This window comes from Cyprinus carpio, chromosome B17 (genome assembly GCF_018340385.1).
Source record: "Cyprinus carpio isolate SPL01 chromosome B17, ASM1834038v1, whole genome shotgun sequence".
In the NCBI taxonomy this organism is placed as follows: Eukaryota; Metazoa; Chordata; class Actinopteri; order Cypriniformes; family Cyprinidae; genus Cyprinus; species Cyprinus carpio.
In genome coordinates, this window is record NC_056613.1 from 20,769,660 (window position 1) to 20,789,983 (window position 20,324).

Sequence of the window (20,324 nt, forward strand, 5' to 3'; positions counted from 1 at the left end):
GAGATAATAGTGTATGAGGAAAAAACTGACGAATTGTTTTAGGATCACCGTACTTGAAAAAAATAAATAAATAAAAATAGTTTGGGCTACTAAGCCACGCCTGTTTTTTTACTAGTCCATTCTTCCAAATGCCGTTCTACTCGTTTTCACTTCTGGTGCTTTGAGCCCTGTGACATTTTGTATCGAAATGTCATGCTACCATTGATTGAACAGTCGATTAAATAGTATTCTTCATTTTTATTTCTTAAAAATAGTGTTGACATTTGTCTTACTTCCTTTTGAGAACTGCACAGATTTAATAATGCACACATCTGAATGACATGTTATGATTTTAAATTAGATAAAAGGGCATGTATTTTTTCTTGTATTCTATTTGGAACCATGTACCGTTTCTTTCCATGTATTCTATTTTATATCCTTCATTTTCCTCCTCATCGCGTGAAGAAATGAAAGACATGTTTTATGCCCTTATTACTATTTATAGGACGTCACATCACATATAGGAAATATACAGGACACATAAAAAAAACGACTTTTGAAACTTCTGAAAGTAAGACGTTTATTTCTGGATAGCAAATTACCTGATTTACAAACTGTTTTGATTGCATTTATGTAAAATTAATATTTTCTATTTTTATTTTTATTTTACAAGAGGGATAAATTATTATTATTATTTATTTATTTATTTAAAGAATACCAAAACCTAAAGGGATAGTCTAACTGTTATCGTTGTATCCCGGATTTAAACCATAGACTGTATAAAAATATGTTTAAACACAAGAGGGCACCTACCACACAAATTTTACCCGACCACGTATGTTTAAACACAAGAGGGCACCTTTCTCCCAAGTTTGAGCCGTCCTCGAGGACGCGCTCTGAGACTCCACGTGCACCCGCAGAGTGGAATGCTAGTTCACGCGCTTGCTGTTGCGAAGGGCGATAGCGTCGCGAACGAGCGCGCACGCGAGCAGACGGATCAGAGGAGACGCGCGTCACGAATCCGCAGAGATGCTGAAGGAGCCGCGATAATAAGGGGACATTTACAAAAACCCGGCGCTGTCTGTGCATATGTCAGAGAGAAGGATATCTCCCGCCGTCCTCATGGATGAACACTCCGCGTATATACACCATCTGACGTCTTCGCTGATTGTAAAGCGCATTTTGTGAGATTTATAAACCACACCCGGCGCTGTGAGGAACGGGATTGAGGTGAGTAACATGGATACGGACACACGGCTCTGTGACATGCTGCAGTCACATTAATGCAGTTATATGACTGTTTTCAAGGTCATAGCAACCGGAATGAATAAGATGTGATATGTAAAGTGTGTATGGATGTGCTGTCGGTGTTGACTAGCAACGCGACACACCGAGCTGTGCGGGTCACATTTCACCAGCGGGCAGCTGAAGATCAGACGCGAACAGATCATTAATATTAAATATGGAAGATACTACCCTGTGTTTATTAAGAAGTAAAAGTCTTAAGAATTGTGCACAGCATTAGTAAATGCTGTAATGAAATGGTAATTACTTAAGCTCTGCAAAACACGCAAAAAACATAGTGTTACATATACAGCTCACAGTGTTACATACGGGTTTTTTTAACAGTCTGCACGCCTCTAATGCATTAGTTTCATAGATCAGTCCTTTAGTGTTGGTATGCTAACTTGTTAAGATGACAGCTGCCAATCACTAAGCTCTTTAAAGGCAGGAAATGTTTATCTCACTTCTAAGAGATGATATCATGCCTTTAATGGTGTCTACATTTACATTTGCCTTTCGTTTTTATCCAAAGCAACTAGTAAGACAGAACCATTTTTTTTCCTTTTCTTTTTTTCAATTTGATTGGTGAAATAGTTTCCCAAGTGATACATGTCAGACAAAATCCGGTCATTTCTAGAAGTATCCTTGCGATCATAAGGGCGAAAAAGTTCCCTACGTAGAATCGCACATTGATCAACACAAAGCTGCTTGGTTTGAAAGTGACTATTGCATGAGCCACACGTTATTGATCCATTCTCTTGTCTTAGTTAAATCGTGGCCAATTTATACTTATTCATTCCCATTTTAATTTAAACAAATTTTAAATTCTTTAGCATGATATCTATTTTTTTCCCCACATGATGTGCTAGGGGTGTAACAATACATCAGTATCCCTTTCTACAGCAACCAGATGGCGGTATGATGTATCCTTGCAACGTTTTATTCTTAACCAGTATATATTCTTAAGATAAACACCTTTATTTTGACACTCTTGGGCATCCAACTTGCTTTATCAAATATTTATTTTTTACTCAGCAGTTTTGATTACTGATTATGAAGCCACTGATTGTGCATTATAAATGCTGTCACAGTACAGCAAGCAATATTACTAACACAATGTTCTTTTCTTCTCTGGGTCCAGTGGGCACCACACGGCTCCAATGCCATTCCCCTGTCGCTGGCGTTAAGGGACGAGTTCGACCACAGACAGGATGAGCGCAGGGCAGGAGCAGACAGACATCCTGTCCGCAGGCATTCTGGTGAAGGAACGATGGAAAGTAGTAAGTGTGCAGGTTTTATCTAATGCACATCAGTGTAGTGCTTGGCTTGTTAAATAACCAGACAGTCTAGTTATTTATTTAGACAGTCCTTAAAAAGATAGTTGCTCTCAAAAATAAAATTCCTGAATGTGAATGAAACAGAAATCTGCTTTCAAGGAAAGTATGTGACACTACGTTTACATATGTGAGTGAGACTGTTTTCAGTAACTGTGCAGATAGTGGCAGGTAGTGACTCACTCCTCACGCTGATCTCGTAGTGCAGTGTGTGTTCATTCATTGTAATACACACGGACCAGCTCCTTTAGTGCACTGGTCAGTAATATATTGCTTCCTCTGACGAAACATGTTGTATAAGCCTGCTGCTGAATCAACCGAGTATAATCCCCAGAGAAAACCAGATTTGTCACTGTACAGGGAGATCTGAGGGGAAAAGGAAGTGGCACAATCGGGCAGAAGAGATTGTGGCACAAAGGGACATGTGGTGCCAAGAGAAATAAATAGTAAAATATAGAAAATGTAATCTGACCGCTGTGCAGAATATACTGTGATGCCATTGGAGAGGACATGTGCATTAAAACTAGTATTATTGCTATACGATATTTAAAGGCGTAATGTAAATTATTTTAATTATATAGATTTTTTTTTCCCTTACTCAATATATTTTACACCAAAACTAGTCTGTGACTGAGATGCATTTCGTATTTTAATATGGATGTGATTTGGATCAGGTTCAAAAACGGTTGGATTAGAATTGAATTGGCTTCATTAAATTTTGAAATAATTCAATTACTAGTAATTACAGCGATTAATAATCTATATCTGTAATTAATCATTCATCTTTCAGTTCAAAGATAATACAGTGATATCACTCTGTTCTTTGTTTTTTGCCTCAGCTGAAAAAAATTGGCGGTGGCGGCTTTGGCGAGATCTACGAGGCTCTGGACCTGATGAACTGCATCAGTGTGGCTCTGAAAGCAGAGTCCTCTCAACAACCCAAACAGGTTCTGAAGATGGAGGTGGCGGTGTTGAAGAAACTGCAAGGCAAGTTATTAAGCAGAGTAGATAAATGTGATTTTTATACATTTACCAATGGCATACTTGAATACATTTACAAATGTATATATATATATTTTTTTACCTATCATGTACTACCATTCAAAAGTGTGGGGGTCAGTATGATTATTTCGAAATAAATTAGTACTTTTATTCAGCAAGGATGCATTAAATTGCTGAAAAGTTTTCTTTTTCTATTGAAAATAAATGCTGTTCTGTTAGCCTTACTAATAATCAAAGAATCCTAAAAATGTTTTACAGTTTCACAAAATGTTTAAATATTAAGCAGTAGCACAACGTTTTCAATACTGATAATAATATATAAAAATTTCTTGAGTACCAAATCAACATATTAGAAGGAAACTGAAGTGAGCTGCTGAAAAGTCGGCTTTGTAATCACAGGATTAAATAGCATTTTAAAATATATTAAAATAGAAGGCAATTATTTTAAGTTGTTATAGTAATTCACAAATATTACTCTTTTTACTGTATTTTTTGATCAAATAAATGTGTTACATCAATCAATGCAAACATTAAAAAATTGTAGTGACCCTAAACTTTGGAATGGTAGTGTATCTGGTGTCACTTTGTTCTTGGTAAAAACATCTATAAATACTGCTTTATCATTATGTTACATACTGTACTTTTTTTGTTTTATTGGTTGTATACAGTTTACATTTCTGTGTTCAAGTTTAATACAGTCTCCTTCATTGAAATTCGCATAATTTTGCACCAGATAAATGCAACCCTGAATTTCGGGATTCAAAGGGGAAATCTTAATAGTTACAAGTAGAGCAAAATGATTGTTAAGCAGCCCTTCGGACTGTGAGGATCAGTAGCCAAGCGTGAAATCAAACCGTGTCTTCTTTTCCTCTGGGCAAAGAATCATCTAATCAATTAGCAGAGCACACCACCATTATCCTCTTTCCCTCCCTCTACAGTCTTCTTCCACCTCTCCATTCTGCTTATGAAAAAAAATCAATGTACTTGTATCATGTTGGCTGTAATATGGCTGTTATGATAGGACAGAGTGGTTTTATCTCTTCCTGAGGGAAAGACTTGTAACTGGAGATCTCTCCATCTACTCACCACCCACAACCCGTTAGCAGAGAAGTAAACAAACACATGACATGATACTATTGCTTTTTATTTTAAGTAATAAATGCAAATCTACTTGTATTTTTTCATACATAGTTATGTCATTTTTTGCAAAATCCAGTATGTGAATACTTTATGAATAATGAAAATAAACAATGCACTCAGAATAACCATGATAACAGAACTCGAGGGAGAGGAATATTAGTAAGAGAGGGTCTTGCGGGGGACTGTAGGGTGTGTCAGGGCAGAAGGCAGGAGTAGATCAGAGAAGAATATGGCTGAAGCCAGTCTGATCAGCTACTGCGGCCCAGAGAGCGTCCCAGGAGAGCTGAGCCGCACTGAGCTAAAGCCATAAACCCCCCTCCTATGGACAGACCTCCATTAGGAGGAGGAGTAGTGGAGCACATGGACGGAAAAAGAAACAAACTTACTGTTTAATATTTGTCTTGTAAAGTGGTCAAATTCCTAACTTTTGTAGCAATTTCTCTTTGCAGTCCAGTTACATTTTTGTCATGGTTTCATGCACCAAAACATAATTGCACCTCCTCTTTGATCTTTAGAATTAAACAGGCTTCTATGTGTAAATAACTTCCTCTATGACTGCTTGCCATAAAATGAGTAACAATGATATGTAGTCTAATGAAGTGCCATCTCGTTGTTTCAGGAAAAGGTCACGTTTGTCGGTTTGTTGGATGTGGCCGCAATGATCGCTTTAACTATGTTGTCATGGAGCTTCAGGTGAGGTCTGAATGACAGGTTATGCATTTATTCTAACTTAATGTGTGTCGAATATTACAATTCATTTTTGATGATGATCTTACAAGCCTAATAGTTGTAATGTGAGAGTGCAGCAATTTACGTAAACAGCTATAAAGATAAATAATAGGTAATAAAGATGGTTAAATCAACTCTTTCTTTCTTTATTTCTCTTTCTTTCTTGCTTTCTTTTTGTCTTTTTTGTCATGAATAACAATAAGATAACATCAACTGTTTGACCTATAAAAAATTAACCTGTAAATGTATCGCTCAGCTATAATATACATTAATTTAATTGTGCATGTAAGATGTAGATTTTTCTTTTTTTGTTGTTGCAATTTGTGTATGAATTTGAAGATTTGACTCTGCAGTCTGTGCGCATTTATTTATGACTTTATATTAAACCTGTTTTTCAATCAAATATTTGCAGCTAAAATTATTAACTGTTGCTTTTTTGGCTTTTGCAGGGTCGTAATTTAGCGGATCTGAGGAGGAGCATGAACCGGGGCACTTTCACAGTCAGCGCTACACTAAGACTGGGTCTGCAGATCCTGGAGGCTATTGAGAGCATCCACTCAGTTGGCTTTTTACACCGTGACATCAAACCGGTAAGACCTTTAAACTCTTTTAACTGCCTGCAACAACAAATTACAGTGATTACAAAATATATATCTGTGACCCGTGGTGGCAATATGAGTCAGAATGTGCACAGGCTAATTACAAGCCACAGGGGAAATAAGTGTAAAATGCACATTTTGGTCAAATTAGAGATATTCACAAAAATGATTTCATTAAGGGTGTATTCGCACTTGTCTCGTTTGGTTCAATTGAATCAAACTCAAGTTCGTTTCCCCCCTTGGTGCCGATCTTTTGGGCAGGTGTGAATACAGCAATCACACTTGGGTGCGGACCAAACAATGGTACCGAGACCCAGCTGAAGAGGAAGTCTCAGTCCGGTTCCAAACGAACTGGTACGGTTAAATGGATAAACCAATGAATGGATGACCTTAGCACACGTGGTTTTGTTTACAATTTCTGGTTCACTTGCAAAAAGGGCAGTGTGAAAGCGAACCACACAAAAAAAAAAAAATGCTACAGAGTAGAGGTCGACCGATATATCGGTCGGCCAATATATCGGGCCGATATTTGTCATTTTTTAATATATCGGCATCGGCCGATATCCGCAAAACTTTTGGAAGATTCAACATTCAGGCACGTCGGCGGGCAGCCCCGTGTTATTGGTGCGGTGGAAAGTGCTGCTGCCGCATGTGAAGGACCCCAAGCCAAAACTTTTGGAAGATTCAACAACAATCCTGGGAGATAAAGGTAGTCAGAGAATTTCACTCTGTAAATGACGTGGAGTAGGTGGCAGTTCTCACAAACACTGCAGCTCAATTGAGGGTTACGTTACTCCGCCCCGCTCACAGACAGCACGTGCTCGGAGAGACAGCTGTCCTGGAGCAGCCCAGAACGGTGAATGAAATTTGTTCAGAAGCATGGTTTGATGCAGACAATAGCCAGGTTTCCATCCAACTCATTTGCATTTAGGGATGTCAATATTTGATAATTTCCATGATCGATCGATCGTTATCATTATGTGCAAAAGCCACTCGGAAAAAAAGCTTTCTCACCCGAATTAAAGGGGTTTTAGTCTGAATAAAATGCTAGTAGCAGGACTGTAAAATGAATATGTGATTATGATCATTTGATAAAATGAAGGGAGCGCGATGTACATTTGAGATCATTTTACTTTGTTGACTGTTTTCCGTCAAGGAGACCGATGAATGCGCCTCTTTAAATGGTTTCGTGGTGCTCGTTGTTGTAAACGCAATTGCAATGTTTTCAAATGACACTATAGTATTAAAAATAAAATTATCCCAAACGTATGCTAACTGTGGCGCTTGTGGCTGTGCTGCGCAGTCAGTGAACCGCTTTTTTTCACATTAAACATTTTATGCGAGTATTAATGACCAGTACTTTATTTGATCCTGTTCTGCAAAATGTTCGATTTTGAATTTTTGCATTCCGCCAGGCCTATTTGTTTTTAAAAATCCGGCATTTACAGTGCATTAGATCGTGACAGTGGGTGTGTGCAGACGAGGACGAGCGAGCGCGGGTTTGGCTAGATGTATTTGGAGGTTGTTGCTCACGTCTCGTTTTGCACATATCCAAATGTTTCCATATTCGGAATGTATCTGAATGTTAAACTATAATATATATATATATATATATATATATATATATATATATATATATATATATATATATATATATATATATATATATATATATATATATTTTTTTTTTTTTGGCTTTTTTATTTTTTTTAAATGTAAACTAGACGGAAAAGATCATCCTCTTCACATGAGCAAAAACGTCCTTGGCATAACAGCATAGTGGACCGGTATACTACGGTCTATTTAAACTGACCAGTGTAACCTTTTATATGTTTGGCTGACTGTACTTAATCTTAATAATGAACAGACTGCGATGCAAGTTTAAGTTAGAATGCACTTTAGATATTCTGTGTCATTTATACCAAACACAAATGTTGCTGGTTGCTAGTGTGTTTGCAGCACTACTATTATTTATTTTTTATATATATATATATATATATATATATATATATATATATATATATATATATATATATATATATATATATATATTTTTTTTTTTTATATTTTTCAGTTTTAATTGATTTTTTTATTTATAAAATTTTATTTCTTTTATTTAAATGTATATTTAAGTTTACATTTATGTTCCAACAAACTTGAAAAATCTGCTTGATAAATGCTCTAAAACTTTTATGTAAATGATTGACTTTTACTTATATATATATATATATATATATATATATATATATATATATATATATATATATATATATATATATATATATATTTTTTTTTTTTTTTTTTTTTTTTTTTATTTTTTATTTTTTTTTTTTTTTTTACCTGTTTTATATATTTAATACTTGGTCAGTTTATTGATTTGTTTGGTTAACTTTAGATAATTTTTTTTATTTGTAATACCGTGCAAATTAAGATTCTAGAGATGGTTCAAGTCAGTGCTCAATAAATGATGATAAGTTTAGAAATGTTGTGCATCCACTTATTATTAGTGTGACATTTTAGCATGCAAATGAGGGGGAAAACTTCAAGATATCGCCCTAAAAATCGGCAACACATATCGGCCATCGGCTGACCCTGACCTCTAAACATCGGCATCGGCATCGGCTATAGAAAAACCCATATCGGTCAATCTCTACTACAGAGGGCCTTTACTCGCTCCCCGAAGCTGTGTGAGGCATGTTTTATTATGGATGGATGCGCTTTATTTGACTACTTTTGGACTTTTGAAAGAAAAAAAAAACACCCGCCCACTGCCATTAAGCTTGGAAGAGCAAGGACAATTTTTAATATAACTCAGATTCGATTCGTCTAAAAGTCACATATGTCTAGGATGCCTTGAAGGTGAATAAAACAGAGGGTCTTGTGGGGGACTAACCCTTTCCCTACTGGGGCTGACAGACACATACGAAGCATGCCCACAAAGATGCCTCTCAGACAGCACACGATCCCGATATATACATACACACAGAAAAGTATTTAATCTGTCTTGGCGAGTATTCACACAAACATAATCTGTTATGTCTTAAGTAAAAGTAAACATTTCTGAAAATTGACTTAACAATAATAATAACAAAATAACAATAACTCATTTTTGATATTTTGCTCATTGTGACTCATTTTGCCAGCACGGCTGACATATTTGTGTGTTGTAAATAAACAGCAGTATACTTAAATAGTACACTTAGTATAACAATAGGATGCTTAAAAGTTTACTTCTTACGCAAAATATCACAGCCTTTTTGTAATGTTGACTTGTTCACACTCTTTTCAGTCCAACTTTGCCATGGGCCGATTTCCTAGCACATGTCGAACTTGCTACATGTTAGATTTTGGTTTGGCGCGCCAATTTACAAACTCATGCCAAGAAGTCAGACCGGTCAGTATCAATAGTTATTTCTAATGTAGTCTTTCTGACTGTACTTGTTTATACATTTGTGAGAATTTATTTGAGACTGGTGTTTATATATATATATATATATATATATATATTTATAATATATTAATTAAAGATTCTGTTCTCTCTCTCAGCCCCGTCCTGTTGCAGGGTTTAGGGGTACAGTACGATACGCCTCAGTCAATGCCCATAAGAACAAGGTAAGAATCCCCCTGTTGTTCCTGCACAGTCTCAGCTGTTGTTAATAATATTTCAGCTACTAGGATAATTCTGGTCAGATCCAATTTGTTTTGGTCTTACTCTCACAGGAAATGGGAAGACATGATGACTTGTGGTCTTTGTTCTACATGCTGGTGGAGTTCTTGGTTGGGCAGCTACCCTGGAGGAAGATAAAAGACAAGGTGCTGATCAGGCAGGAAGAAGAAGTGCTGTGAAAAGCATTTTCTTGTTTGTTGGGAAGTGATAATGATATTTGTGTGTTTATGCATTAGGAGCAAGTGGGGAAGTTAAAAGAGGCGTACGATCATCGGCTCATGTTGAAAGACCTGCCTCCAGAATTCAGTGTTTTTCTGGAGCACATCAGCAATTTGGACTACTTTACCAAACCTGACTACCAGGTAAAAATTTGACACTTTAATAGATCAATGAAATATCTATTAGTGGTCAATCTCATGTGAAACTTTTTTCCACTCTAGCTACTGAGGTCCGTTTTTGTGAATAGCATGAGAACTTACAATGTAGTGGAAAATGACCTGTATGATTGGGAAAGGATGAGCTCAGATAGCCCAATGACAATCACCACCACGGCAAACACGCCACAGCACCATACGCGCCTCACACCAGCTCAGATGGGGTAAATCATGTGACTGCTTTACTTTCATTTGGTTGAACTCTCTTAAACATTTGCATTTTCCAAGTAGTGGTATCACCATGAAGAGTTCTCTGGTGCTTCTGTTTTCTTCCAGCATTGTGAATGCCTCACTGCTGCCTGGAGATCTTCTGAAGGAGAACACAGATGAAGTTCTGCAAGATGAGCAGCTCAGTGATGGGGACAATGCTCAGCCTGAGAACCTGCCTGGATCTCCAAACCTTCCTCTCAGGAACCAGGAGACTGATTTCTGGGAGGGCCTGGACCGCAACCGGAACCAAATCTGTCCTGCTGTCTTGAAGGTACCAGAATATGTACCATGGACTGAATCAATCATAGACATCTTTGTCTATTCTTGGAGGTTTCATATTCTGTTGCCATTCTCTTCTAGATGGGAACAGACGATGAGCATAGCAACCAAGGCAATCAAATCCCCCATGCAGGGCCTAGCATTGGTTCACCAGTGCGAGTCCGGTCAGAGGTGGTGACCTCAGATAGAGACACTCCTCTTCGGAGGAAACTGCGCAACATCCATAGCTTTGAGTTGGAGAAGAGACTAACTTTGGAGTCCAAACCCAACACTGAGCGTTTTGTAGAGGCCTGGTAAGTGACTTAGACACTCAAAATTGCATTTTTTCAAATATTTAGCAACTATTCAGTATGTTGTAAAGACTAAGTGTGCATTCTTTTGGTTTCTGTGACCAGTTCTGGCAAGCAGCCACCTGGTACAACACAGGAATGGGATGCTGATGGTGTTCCTGGCATGGCCATGTTGAACAGAAGTCACACAGAGCGTGTTTGGCACTATGACGAGGAATTCCGCTCTGGCAGTGGCTCGCCCAAGCCTGCTTCACCGGGCTCTCCTGAGCAGGGCAACGGTGCAGCTAACAGTGGCTTTGTTGCTCTAAACCTGAGCTCAGGTCTACAAGATGTTGAGTTGCATGATTGGGTGATGGTAGAGAAGGGCTCTGACCTGCCGAACTTCAAAGAGGCAGCAGGAAGTAGCCCAGGTCGTGAGGCTAAACTCACTAGTAGCCCGTCTGATGAGTGTGAAGATGAGCCAGAAGTTTTGCAGCCAATGGATGAATCACCAGATAAAGAATCCACTCCTAGTCCCGTACATGGAGATGCCCACACACCTCACACAGTCCAGGGCCCACAGTCCAGGATAGATAGGTTGGAGTTCAGTGTATTTCCCACTTCTGGTGGACCTCCTGTTACCCCCACCAGCCCTGGCGAGGCACTGGCTGAAGGAGCACTCACACAGGTAACTATGGCTCAGAACACTGTGTTTTTTGCTAAGTTGTCTACAGTTTAAAATTTGGTCAAATGATCTTTAGACCCATCCTCAGAAAAGGTTTCAAAACAGCTGCTCAGTAATGACAAAGGTGCCAAACATAACATGAGGCTCTATCTTGGCAGTAATCTAGACAAACTAGTTGATTAAATACATGTGTGTAAGGTGCAGTGTTTCCTACAGGTACACAATATAAGGTTACTTAAAAGGTATAGTTCACCCAAAAATGAAAATTATCGCATGATTAACTCACCCTCAAGGCATCCTAGGTGTATACGACTTTCTTCTTTCAGACTAATACAATCGGAGTTATATAAAAATTGTCCTGGCTCTACCAAGCTTTATAATGGCAGTGAATGGGTGGTGGTATTCAGTAGTCCAATAAAGTGGGTCCATCCATCATAAAAAAGTGCTCCACACAGTTCTGGGGGTTAATAAAGGCCTCCTGAAGCGAATCAATGTGTTTTTGTATAATTTTTCTATAATTTCTAGCTTCTGATAACTGTTGTAAAGACGTTCACGAGTGAGTGGTGTCCAGCAGATGACGTGGGACATTAAACAAAGGAAATTTTGTTTCTTTGCTCCTGTAAACAAAACTTGGTTCTTGTGAGAATAACATATTCTAACACTACACCTACATTCTACGTCATCTGCTGGAACACCACTCTCTCATGTGCGCACATACAACAGTTAGTGGAAGCTAGAGGTTACGATTTAGAAAGTTTTAAATATGGATATTGTTCATACAAAAATGCATTGATTCATTTCAAGAGGCCTTTATTAACTCCCCAGAGCTGTGTGGAGCATTTTTTATGATGGATTGATGTACTTTATTGGACTATTAAATACCACCACCCATTCACTGCTTTTATAAAGCTTGGAAGCTTATACACCTAGGATGGCTTGAGGGTGAGTAAATCATGGGGTAATTTTAATTTTGGCTGAACTATCCCTTTAATCTCCTGTGCTTTTTGATTTATATGTTAGTTTTAAAAAACGTATACATTACAGTAATTAGTATTTTCCCCTTTAACAGTCCTCATGAAAGTTTCCTTTCTACTACTCTTTTCTTGATGTCGTAAATAAGGTTAACACTTTCTTTGTCACACACTCAAGTGTCAGCAGGATAAAGGTGGTCTCTGAGGGCAGCTCACCTGTCAGCCACAGTAATGAGATACAGACCGCTCACCCTCAGGTCTGTGATGTAAGCTTACGGTAGTCTGAGCTAAGCTGATCTTGTTTCCTGAGCTCTTGTATCCTCACGGCCCAGGTTAGGACACTGTCTGTGGAAGGAGTGTTTTAAAACCACACAGAGCTGGCTTAATTTATTACAGTGTTGCAGTTTCAAGCATATTACTGACCCTCTGAAAGTTTGATTTAAGTGCTGCAGTCTCTGGAAGATGTCAGTGAATTCTTTCTACCGACATAACCATCTGCTTCCTCTTCCTTCAGTACCTCCTATTATTTTTGGGCCATTTTAATATCTTTTTACTGTACTTTTCTCCAACTTCACTACCCATTCACCACCCCTGACTCACCTGATCCACCTCACTAAACGCTCCTTGCCTCCCTTCCACTGTTCCCCACTTTCCTTTTCTAGCTGCCCACCTCTCCTGCATCCCAACCTGAGGAGCTTGTGCCAAGGACATGCAGTCCCCTGCACCAGCGCTCCCCTAGCCCGCTCACCCTCCTGACCACCCTGTCGGACCCCCTCCACCAGCGCGCCCCACCTGGGATGTGGCGTAGCCAGTCTGCAGACCACCAACACCACCCTTCCTCTCCTATCTCCTCGTGCCATGCCTCGCTGCCACTACCTTCTCAGCCCTGTGCTGCCCATTCGCCAGGACGCAGGAAACTTCCTGCCATTCCAGTGACTGCTGCAAACACCAAGTTCCCCTCAGTCATACTAATCACCCGCGCTCAGCTCCAGCAGGTGAATAGGCACTCCCATTCCGTGCTTTCCATAACCTCGACCATCTCTGCCCACCAAACATGTCTTCTCTCCAGTCTTACTTCTTCCTAAGTTTTTTGTGCTCTCTCCTCAAAGAACCCCAGGAATACTGCTCTGTCCATTATGCATGCCCCCAATTTTTTTTCTGTCAAGGTTGTTCTTAAAACTGTGTACTTTGTTAATAGCTCTGTTCCTGGTTAACCTAGACTTTTTAACTGTAGAAGGTAGGCTTTCTAGTGTCTTATGCAGTGTAAAAACACTACTGTAGCCTGGTGTATTTTACAACAGGTTATCTTTTCTAGGTATATAGTCAGTTTTATTGTTTTACATTTTATTACTTGCAGGGCTGTCAATAGTGTTTTTGCGTCCCTTGTACAGTTTATGACAGGGGTGTCCAATTCTGCTCCTGGAGGGCCACTTTGTTATCTTAGCATCATGCTAACTAGAATCAGTTGTGAGTCAAGTCCTCTGCTTTACTTCAGGAGATAATTGTGTGTGTTTTTTGTGCCATACAGAAGTAATGCTTATTTAGAGAGTTCCAAATCAGCCACTAGGTTTTGGAACAGGGCTTATGTGTTTTCGTTCCTTCGAATATGTGACTAACCATCTCTTATCCTGTTTGATTCAGTCAGGTTTTCATCCAGGTTGTCTAATCCTGCTTTTGGAGTGTAACTGTACTGCAAAGTGTAGCTCCCACCCTAATTAAACACACCTGAACCAGTTAATTAAATTCTTCTGGATTAAGGAAAAAGTATACTTGGGCCATCCGCGTCCACACACCGTCCGCATTACATTATTTTTTGTCATCAGGAGGGCTCGTAGACAGTCCACGTACAACAGTGCATGCGCGAGGTGAATGTTGAGACAGAGCGCAAGTCAAGTAGGTGGGTACTGCACATGTGTCGAGCTTGTTTGTCTGCGCTCATCCGCGGTTGAGTATACTTTGAAAGTTGTGTGGATGCGGCTGTGCGCAAGACGGAACGGAACGCGGAAGGTGAAGTATACCCAAGCCTTTACTAGAAATATCCAGCTTAGTGTTTTGAAACAAATTTGAACTAAACTCTGCATGACGTTGTCCCTCCAGGAGCAGGATTGGACACCCCTGGGGGCTATTTCATAAAATAAGTTTACCTAACAAGCCAGGCTTATTTCAGTTAGTCTGACTTATTTTGACCAAGTCAGACTAACTGAAATAAACAAGGCTTAGTTGGTAAACTTGTTTTATGTAACAGGCCCTGTGTGAAGGATATTTTAACTTACAGACATTCTCTTTTCACTAACATAAAGAAGTTGTGTGTGGTTTGTCAAAGAACTATTTATATCTGCATGCAAGCATGTTTGGTTACCAATACAAGCATTCATATCAAGACTGAACCTGAATTTGTGACCCCAGGTGACATCAAGGACATGAACATTTATGTAACCTATAGTTAATTTTCTCTATTCCTCTCTCAGCTGACAGCTCAGCGCCCCTCTGTGCTGTCCTCCCAGTCTGCATCCGACAGTGTTCCACTGCAGAGACGTGATACTGAAAATGGCAACAATGAGATGCATCCACATGACAACACAGCTGACATCAACTCCCCACAGGAGCAGGTTGCCTTCCAGCCCACCAGCCCCCCTAATGTTGAGGGGGATCCTTTGCTAAATGGGAACCTGAAACCTTCAAGCCCAGTGCCAAACCTGGTGCCGTCTCCACGCACACCTCCCTCTCCGCGTAGCTCAGTTCTGATGAATGGCTGTCTAACACCTCCTTCAGACACACAGAGAGATGGCAACGAGCAGCCTCCAAAGCTAAAAGACCCCAAGAGGGAGTCTCCCATCATTGAGCGCTCTATTGAGCCCAACCAGTACACTCTGGAGGAGGGGAAGGAAGATGCTCCTTCCAGAAACGGCACTTCTTCTCCAGTCTCTGCTCCCAAACTAGACCCCAGTCGTCGGCACAGCCGTATCCCAGTGTTAGAACCATCTAGCCTTCTGGATCCACCACCTGCATCTGCTAAAGAGAAGTTGCTGCAGAGGAGGGTTCACCACATTCCAATTTCACCCTCCGCTTCCCCGTCGTTATCCTCTGACAGGCGTGTAATCGTGGCTGCTATCCAGCGGGACCAGATTTCTTCTGTCTCTTCTGAACGCTCTCAAGATGAAGAATCACTTCTGGGTTCTCGTTCCGATCGTCATGGAGATGATGCTCCCTCACTGTCCTCATCCTCTAGCCCAGTTTTACGGAAGAGCAAGATACCACGCCCAATTACCCCCACAACGAGCGGGGAAGCTGTTACTGCACACTTCATGCCCTGTCCACCATCAGGAAAACCTCCTAGCCGCTCCACTGTGGATGGAAGGTAGTTAGCAAACATATAGCCAACATATTGTTATTGTGCATACGTGTCTCTGTCACAATCTGTAGCCCTAGACCAGTGGTTCCCAATCTTGGTCCTCCAAGTTTTTTATGCCTCTCTCATCTGACAAACATCTGAGTTCTTGGAGTATTTACTAATGAGCTGATGAGTTGAATCAGGTGTGTTTGATTAGGGACACTTCTAAAACATGCAGTGTTGGGGGTTATTCAGGACCATGAATGGAGAATCACTGCCCTAGACCTAAAAAATCTGACATTTTAGACCAGTCTTTCCCAATCCTGGTCCTGGAGAACCCCCAACACTGCATGTTTTTATGTCTCTCTTATCTGACACACATTTGAGGTCATGGAGTCTTTCCTAATGAGATTATTAATTGAATCAGGTGTGTTTGATTAGGGAGACATCTAACATGGACCAGGACTTGAAACCACTGTTCTAGAAAACCAAAATTCTTACTTGCCTCTAAGAACTTTGGGACTACAGTATGTCCAGCAAACATGGCACAGTTCTTCGGGCTGTTCTAAACTCCTTATCATCTTCCTGTTGTCTGTATACTACCAAGAATGCCTAAGAAAATATCCAGAATGTTTTATTCAAATGATAGTTCACCCAAAAATTAAAACTCTGTCATTAATTACTCCCCGTCATGTCGTTCCAAACTTGTCAGACCTTTGTTCATTTTCAGAACACAAAATAAGATATTTTGGTGAAATCCAAGAGCTTTCTGACCCTGCATAGACAGTAACATAACCACCACGTTCAAGGCCCAGAAAGGTAGTTAGGACATCGTCAAAATAGTCCATTTGACATCATAATTTTATGAAGCTATAAGAATACTTTTTATGCGTAAAGAAAACTAAAATAATGACTTTATCGACCTACAGATTGAGGTATAGAAATTCTACACTGATTTAAAAAAAAACTGCGCTGCTATTAGATTGATATCGGCAGATACTCAGAATTTTTGGTATCGGATTGGTATCGGTTCTGAAAAAGTGTTATCAAGCCATCCCTAGTCAGAAAGCTCTTAGATTTCTTCAAAAATGTATTAATTTGTGTTCTGAAGATGAACGAAAGTCATATGGGTTTGGAATGACATAAAGGTGAGCAATTAGTGAGAGAATTTTCATTTTTGGGTGAACTAACCCTTTAATGCCTAACAATTACCTAGAATACATTTTGCAGTCACATCCCTGCAGACAAGCCTGCACTGGCCCTTTTTGGGCCCACTTCAGTCTAGCCTAAGGACCCCCGGTGGGCTGCCAGAGCCCTTTAGCACTGGCCCTGCATGGGCAGTCCTCACTTAGCTCCCAGGAAGCCATCACTAGGCCCACACTATTAACCTACAACAATATATCTGTTTTACTATAAATACTTTGTGGCTACTGTACTTTTGGGAAAAACAATTATTATATATTTGAAATGGAGGCAGTCACCACATAACTAATGTCTGTATTGTCAAAAATGTACAGTAGTCAAAGGATAGAGTCTGGTAAGAAAAAAATGTCAACATTAAAAAAATCCAATCAACCCACTAACACAATCCAACATATAATCCAGTGTTATTATATCCACACTCCTAGATAGATAGAAAAGTATTCATTGGCAAAGTTCAATCTTCCCCCGAGGTCTCCCAACTAGTCAGCAGACAGAGGTAGCGCTCCTTTCATCCACCCGCTCTGTTTCTTGAATTCCACAACCATACCTTTATCTCACTCTCAACTTCAGAATCAGGAGGACTTGGCTGAAAGGGGCATTTTCAAACAAACTCTGAAAAGCAAATCGGCCTATATCAGGGATCCTCAAATCTGGCTCATTAAACTCACTTTCCTGCAGAGTTTAGCTCCAACTTTGATCAAACTCACCCACCTGTGATATTCTAATGATCCTGAAGACACCGAATAGCATGCTCAGGTGTGTTTGATTAGGGTTAGAGCTAAACTCTGCAGTAAAGTGGATCTTGTGTGCCAGATTTGAGGATCCCTGCCCTATATGAAACAACAGGTTCTGAAAAGATGTCTTTTGGTTTGAGACATTCCAGTTCAATTGAGTGGTTAAAGAATGGCCAGTCAATGTTAGTATGCTCCTAGTTGCAGTGCAGAACTACCTACACAAAACCTGCATGGGCTCAAAGGTACAAAAGTTGCTCTGAGCCCGAATGGGCTGGCCAACAGTGGGCCATCACTGGATTAATGGGGCAGTCCTATAGTGTGGGCTGCTCACAGAGAGCCCACGGTGAGCCCAAAGCTGTGGGCCTCATCTGGGCAAGCCCGCACTGGGCCTGTTTAGGTTTAGTGTGGACTGGCCATATCCCACTGTGCCCGCAAAAAGCCAGCATGGGCCCCGCAGGAGCATGTTTTTGCAGGGATAGCAGTGACCCTAACTACCATGAACACCGTAGCCAAAGTATGTGTTTGCAATCAGTCAGCCATGCTGTCTACCAACAAGCAACCTTCCAGAACAACATAGCAATCAATCATAAAAATAGTTGCAATTACCTAGAAATGACGAGTGAGCGGCGTGAAGTGTAGCCAGATATGGTGTTCTGTACTCTGAATTTTTGCTCTGCATTTCACAGCAGCGAATAGTGAACACACACACCCGGCAACCATTTTTGTTGCGGTGCCCAGAAAGCAGTTGGGTGATAGTTGCCTTGCTCAAGGATCACAACTCAGTCATGGTGGTATTGAAGGTGGAACAGAGTGCTGGTCATTCACTCCCCCCATCTGCAATCCTTGCCAGTACTGAGACTCGAACCTGCAACCTTCGGTTACAAGTCAGACTCTCTAACCATTAGGCCACGACTGATCCTTTTTTTTGTGTCATAGCAGAACGCCCTAGCAACTTTCTAGCAACCACCTGCCACCCAACCAAATCACATGGAAAGTTGCTAGACATTAAAGTGATGGGGCTAAGGTGTTCTGAGTGGTTGGTATTGAATTGCTTAGTGTTTGCTATAGTACTCTCGATGGCAACTAGGCAGTAGCTAAAGCCTTTTTTTTTAAATTGTAAACATTTATCAGGCAGTCTGTTATTTTCCATCAGTTACATGCTATAGCATAGTTTGACTTCATTTGACTTCCCCTACAGGCTGCGGCGGTACAGGATTCGTGCCAGCAGCACCAGTGACTCAGATCTGCTGACCTGTCTGGCCCAGCTAATGCACACCAGCTCGTCCTGTGGCTCTCCGCACCCCAGCTGCTCCTCCCCTGAGCACATGAGCGCCAGGCACGTGTTCATCGGTCCCACCACTGCTCACCACCTCCACCAGCGCAGCTCTAGCGCCTCCCCCCGCAGCTCCTCCTCATTACAGCGCTCCGTCAGCTCTTCCCCGTCCCGCCACGAGCACCGTGGGGGCTGTCTGGGCCGCAGCCGTTCTCCTCCCAGTTTATCGGGCTCACCTCCTTTGCGCCGCTCTCATCCTCACACGCAGGAAGGATGCTGTGGGAGACAGGCCCACTCTGCCACCGTACACACCCACCGGGGCAAAGCCAGCATCCGTGAGGTCAGGTGCTCAAACAAGCTGAGCAGATAGTCAGCCACAGGTTTCAGACACTAGTGGAAGATATAAACGAGTGAAATTGTGAAAGAGTGAAAATTTCCACAATAGCTAAAAAAAATATGATTCTCATTGCTTCGCACATCTGCAACTCCTTTGCTTTCTCTTCATCAGTAGCCTCAATTTTAAGATGCTGGCTTTTGGGAACACCAAAGTCACTTTTAGAACATGGGAGGTTATACATGACAGGGATTAGCTGGATGTGTAGTACTTTATAGTTTCTTTTCTTTCAAACATTCCAGAGCTTTTATGATATGATTGTATGTATTCATGATCTACATGAGGTTTGCATCAGGATCGGCTGTACTATAGTATTTATTACATTATTTATTTGGGCTTTGATGCATTACAGCCCTCTCTGAGCAGTGGCAGGTACACTGATAGATCATGCCATCATTAGCCCTTACTGTCAGCACTTAGACATGGCCTGAAACATTGTACGCAAGTGTGTGAACTGAAATGCTTTAATTGGCATTAGGGCTGTCAAAATGGCTGAAAAACTAAATTCGAATTTTGTACTTAAATATTATCAATATTCAAATTATATTCAAATTTAAAATGCATAATTTAAGTTAGGGTGGAAAAAAAGCTTTTGACTTCTCTCCTGAGGCCACAAGAGGATGCATAGAGCAAAATACTACCAATGACTGTTTGTTCCAGGGATCTCCAACCCTGCTCCTGGAGAGCTACCGTCCTGCAGACTGCAGTTCCAACCCTGCTCCAACACACCTGTCTGTAATTATCTAGTAACCCTGAACACCTTGATTAGCTGGTTCAGGTGTGTTGGATTGGGGTTGGAGCTGAAAT

At 40.6% G+C, this 20,324-nt stretch overlaps 1 protein-coding gene across 2 annotated transcripts; it reads left to right on the forward strand.

The window, feature by feature from the left end:
• The first annotated feature begins 944 nt into the window (after window positions 1–944).
• ttbk2a (tau tubulin kinase 2a) lies at window positions 945–20,296 on the forward strand. 2 transcript variants are annotated; one of them, XM_019088103.2, is made up of 16 exons: window positions 945–1,209; window positions 2,405–2,543; window positions 3,437–3,584; window positions 5,359–5,432; window positions 5,918–6,058; window positions 9,357–9,461; window positions 9,614–9,679; window positions 9,788–9,880; window positions 9,971–10,096; window positions 10,175–10,332; window positions 10,445–10,649; window positions 10,739–10,950; window positions 11,053–11,614; window positions 13,245–13,577; window positions 15,051–15,940; window positions 19,049–20,296. In XM_019088103.2, exons 2-16 carry the CDS (start codon window positions 2,475–2,477, stop codon window positions 19,491–19,493), a joined length of 3,627 nt encoding a protein of 1,208 aa, XP_018943648.1. In that variant the 5' UTR covers window positions 945–1,209; window positions 2,405–2,474; the 3' UTR covers window positions 19,494–20,296. The 2 variants fall into 2 exon arrangements, with proteins under 2 accessions (XP_018943648.1, XP_042598681.1); XM_042742747.1 differs by lacking the exon at window positions 13,245–13,577.
• The last annotated feature ends 28 nt before the right edge of the window (window positions 20,297–20,324 follow it).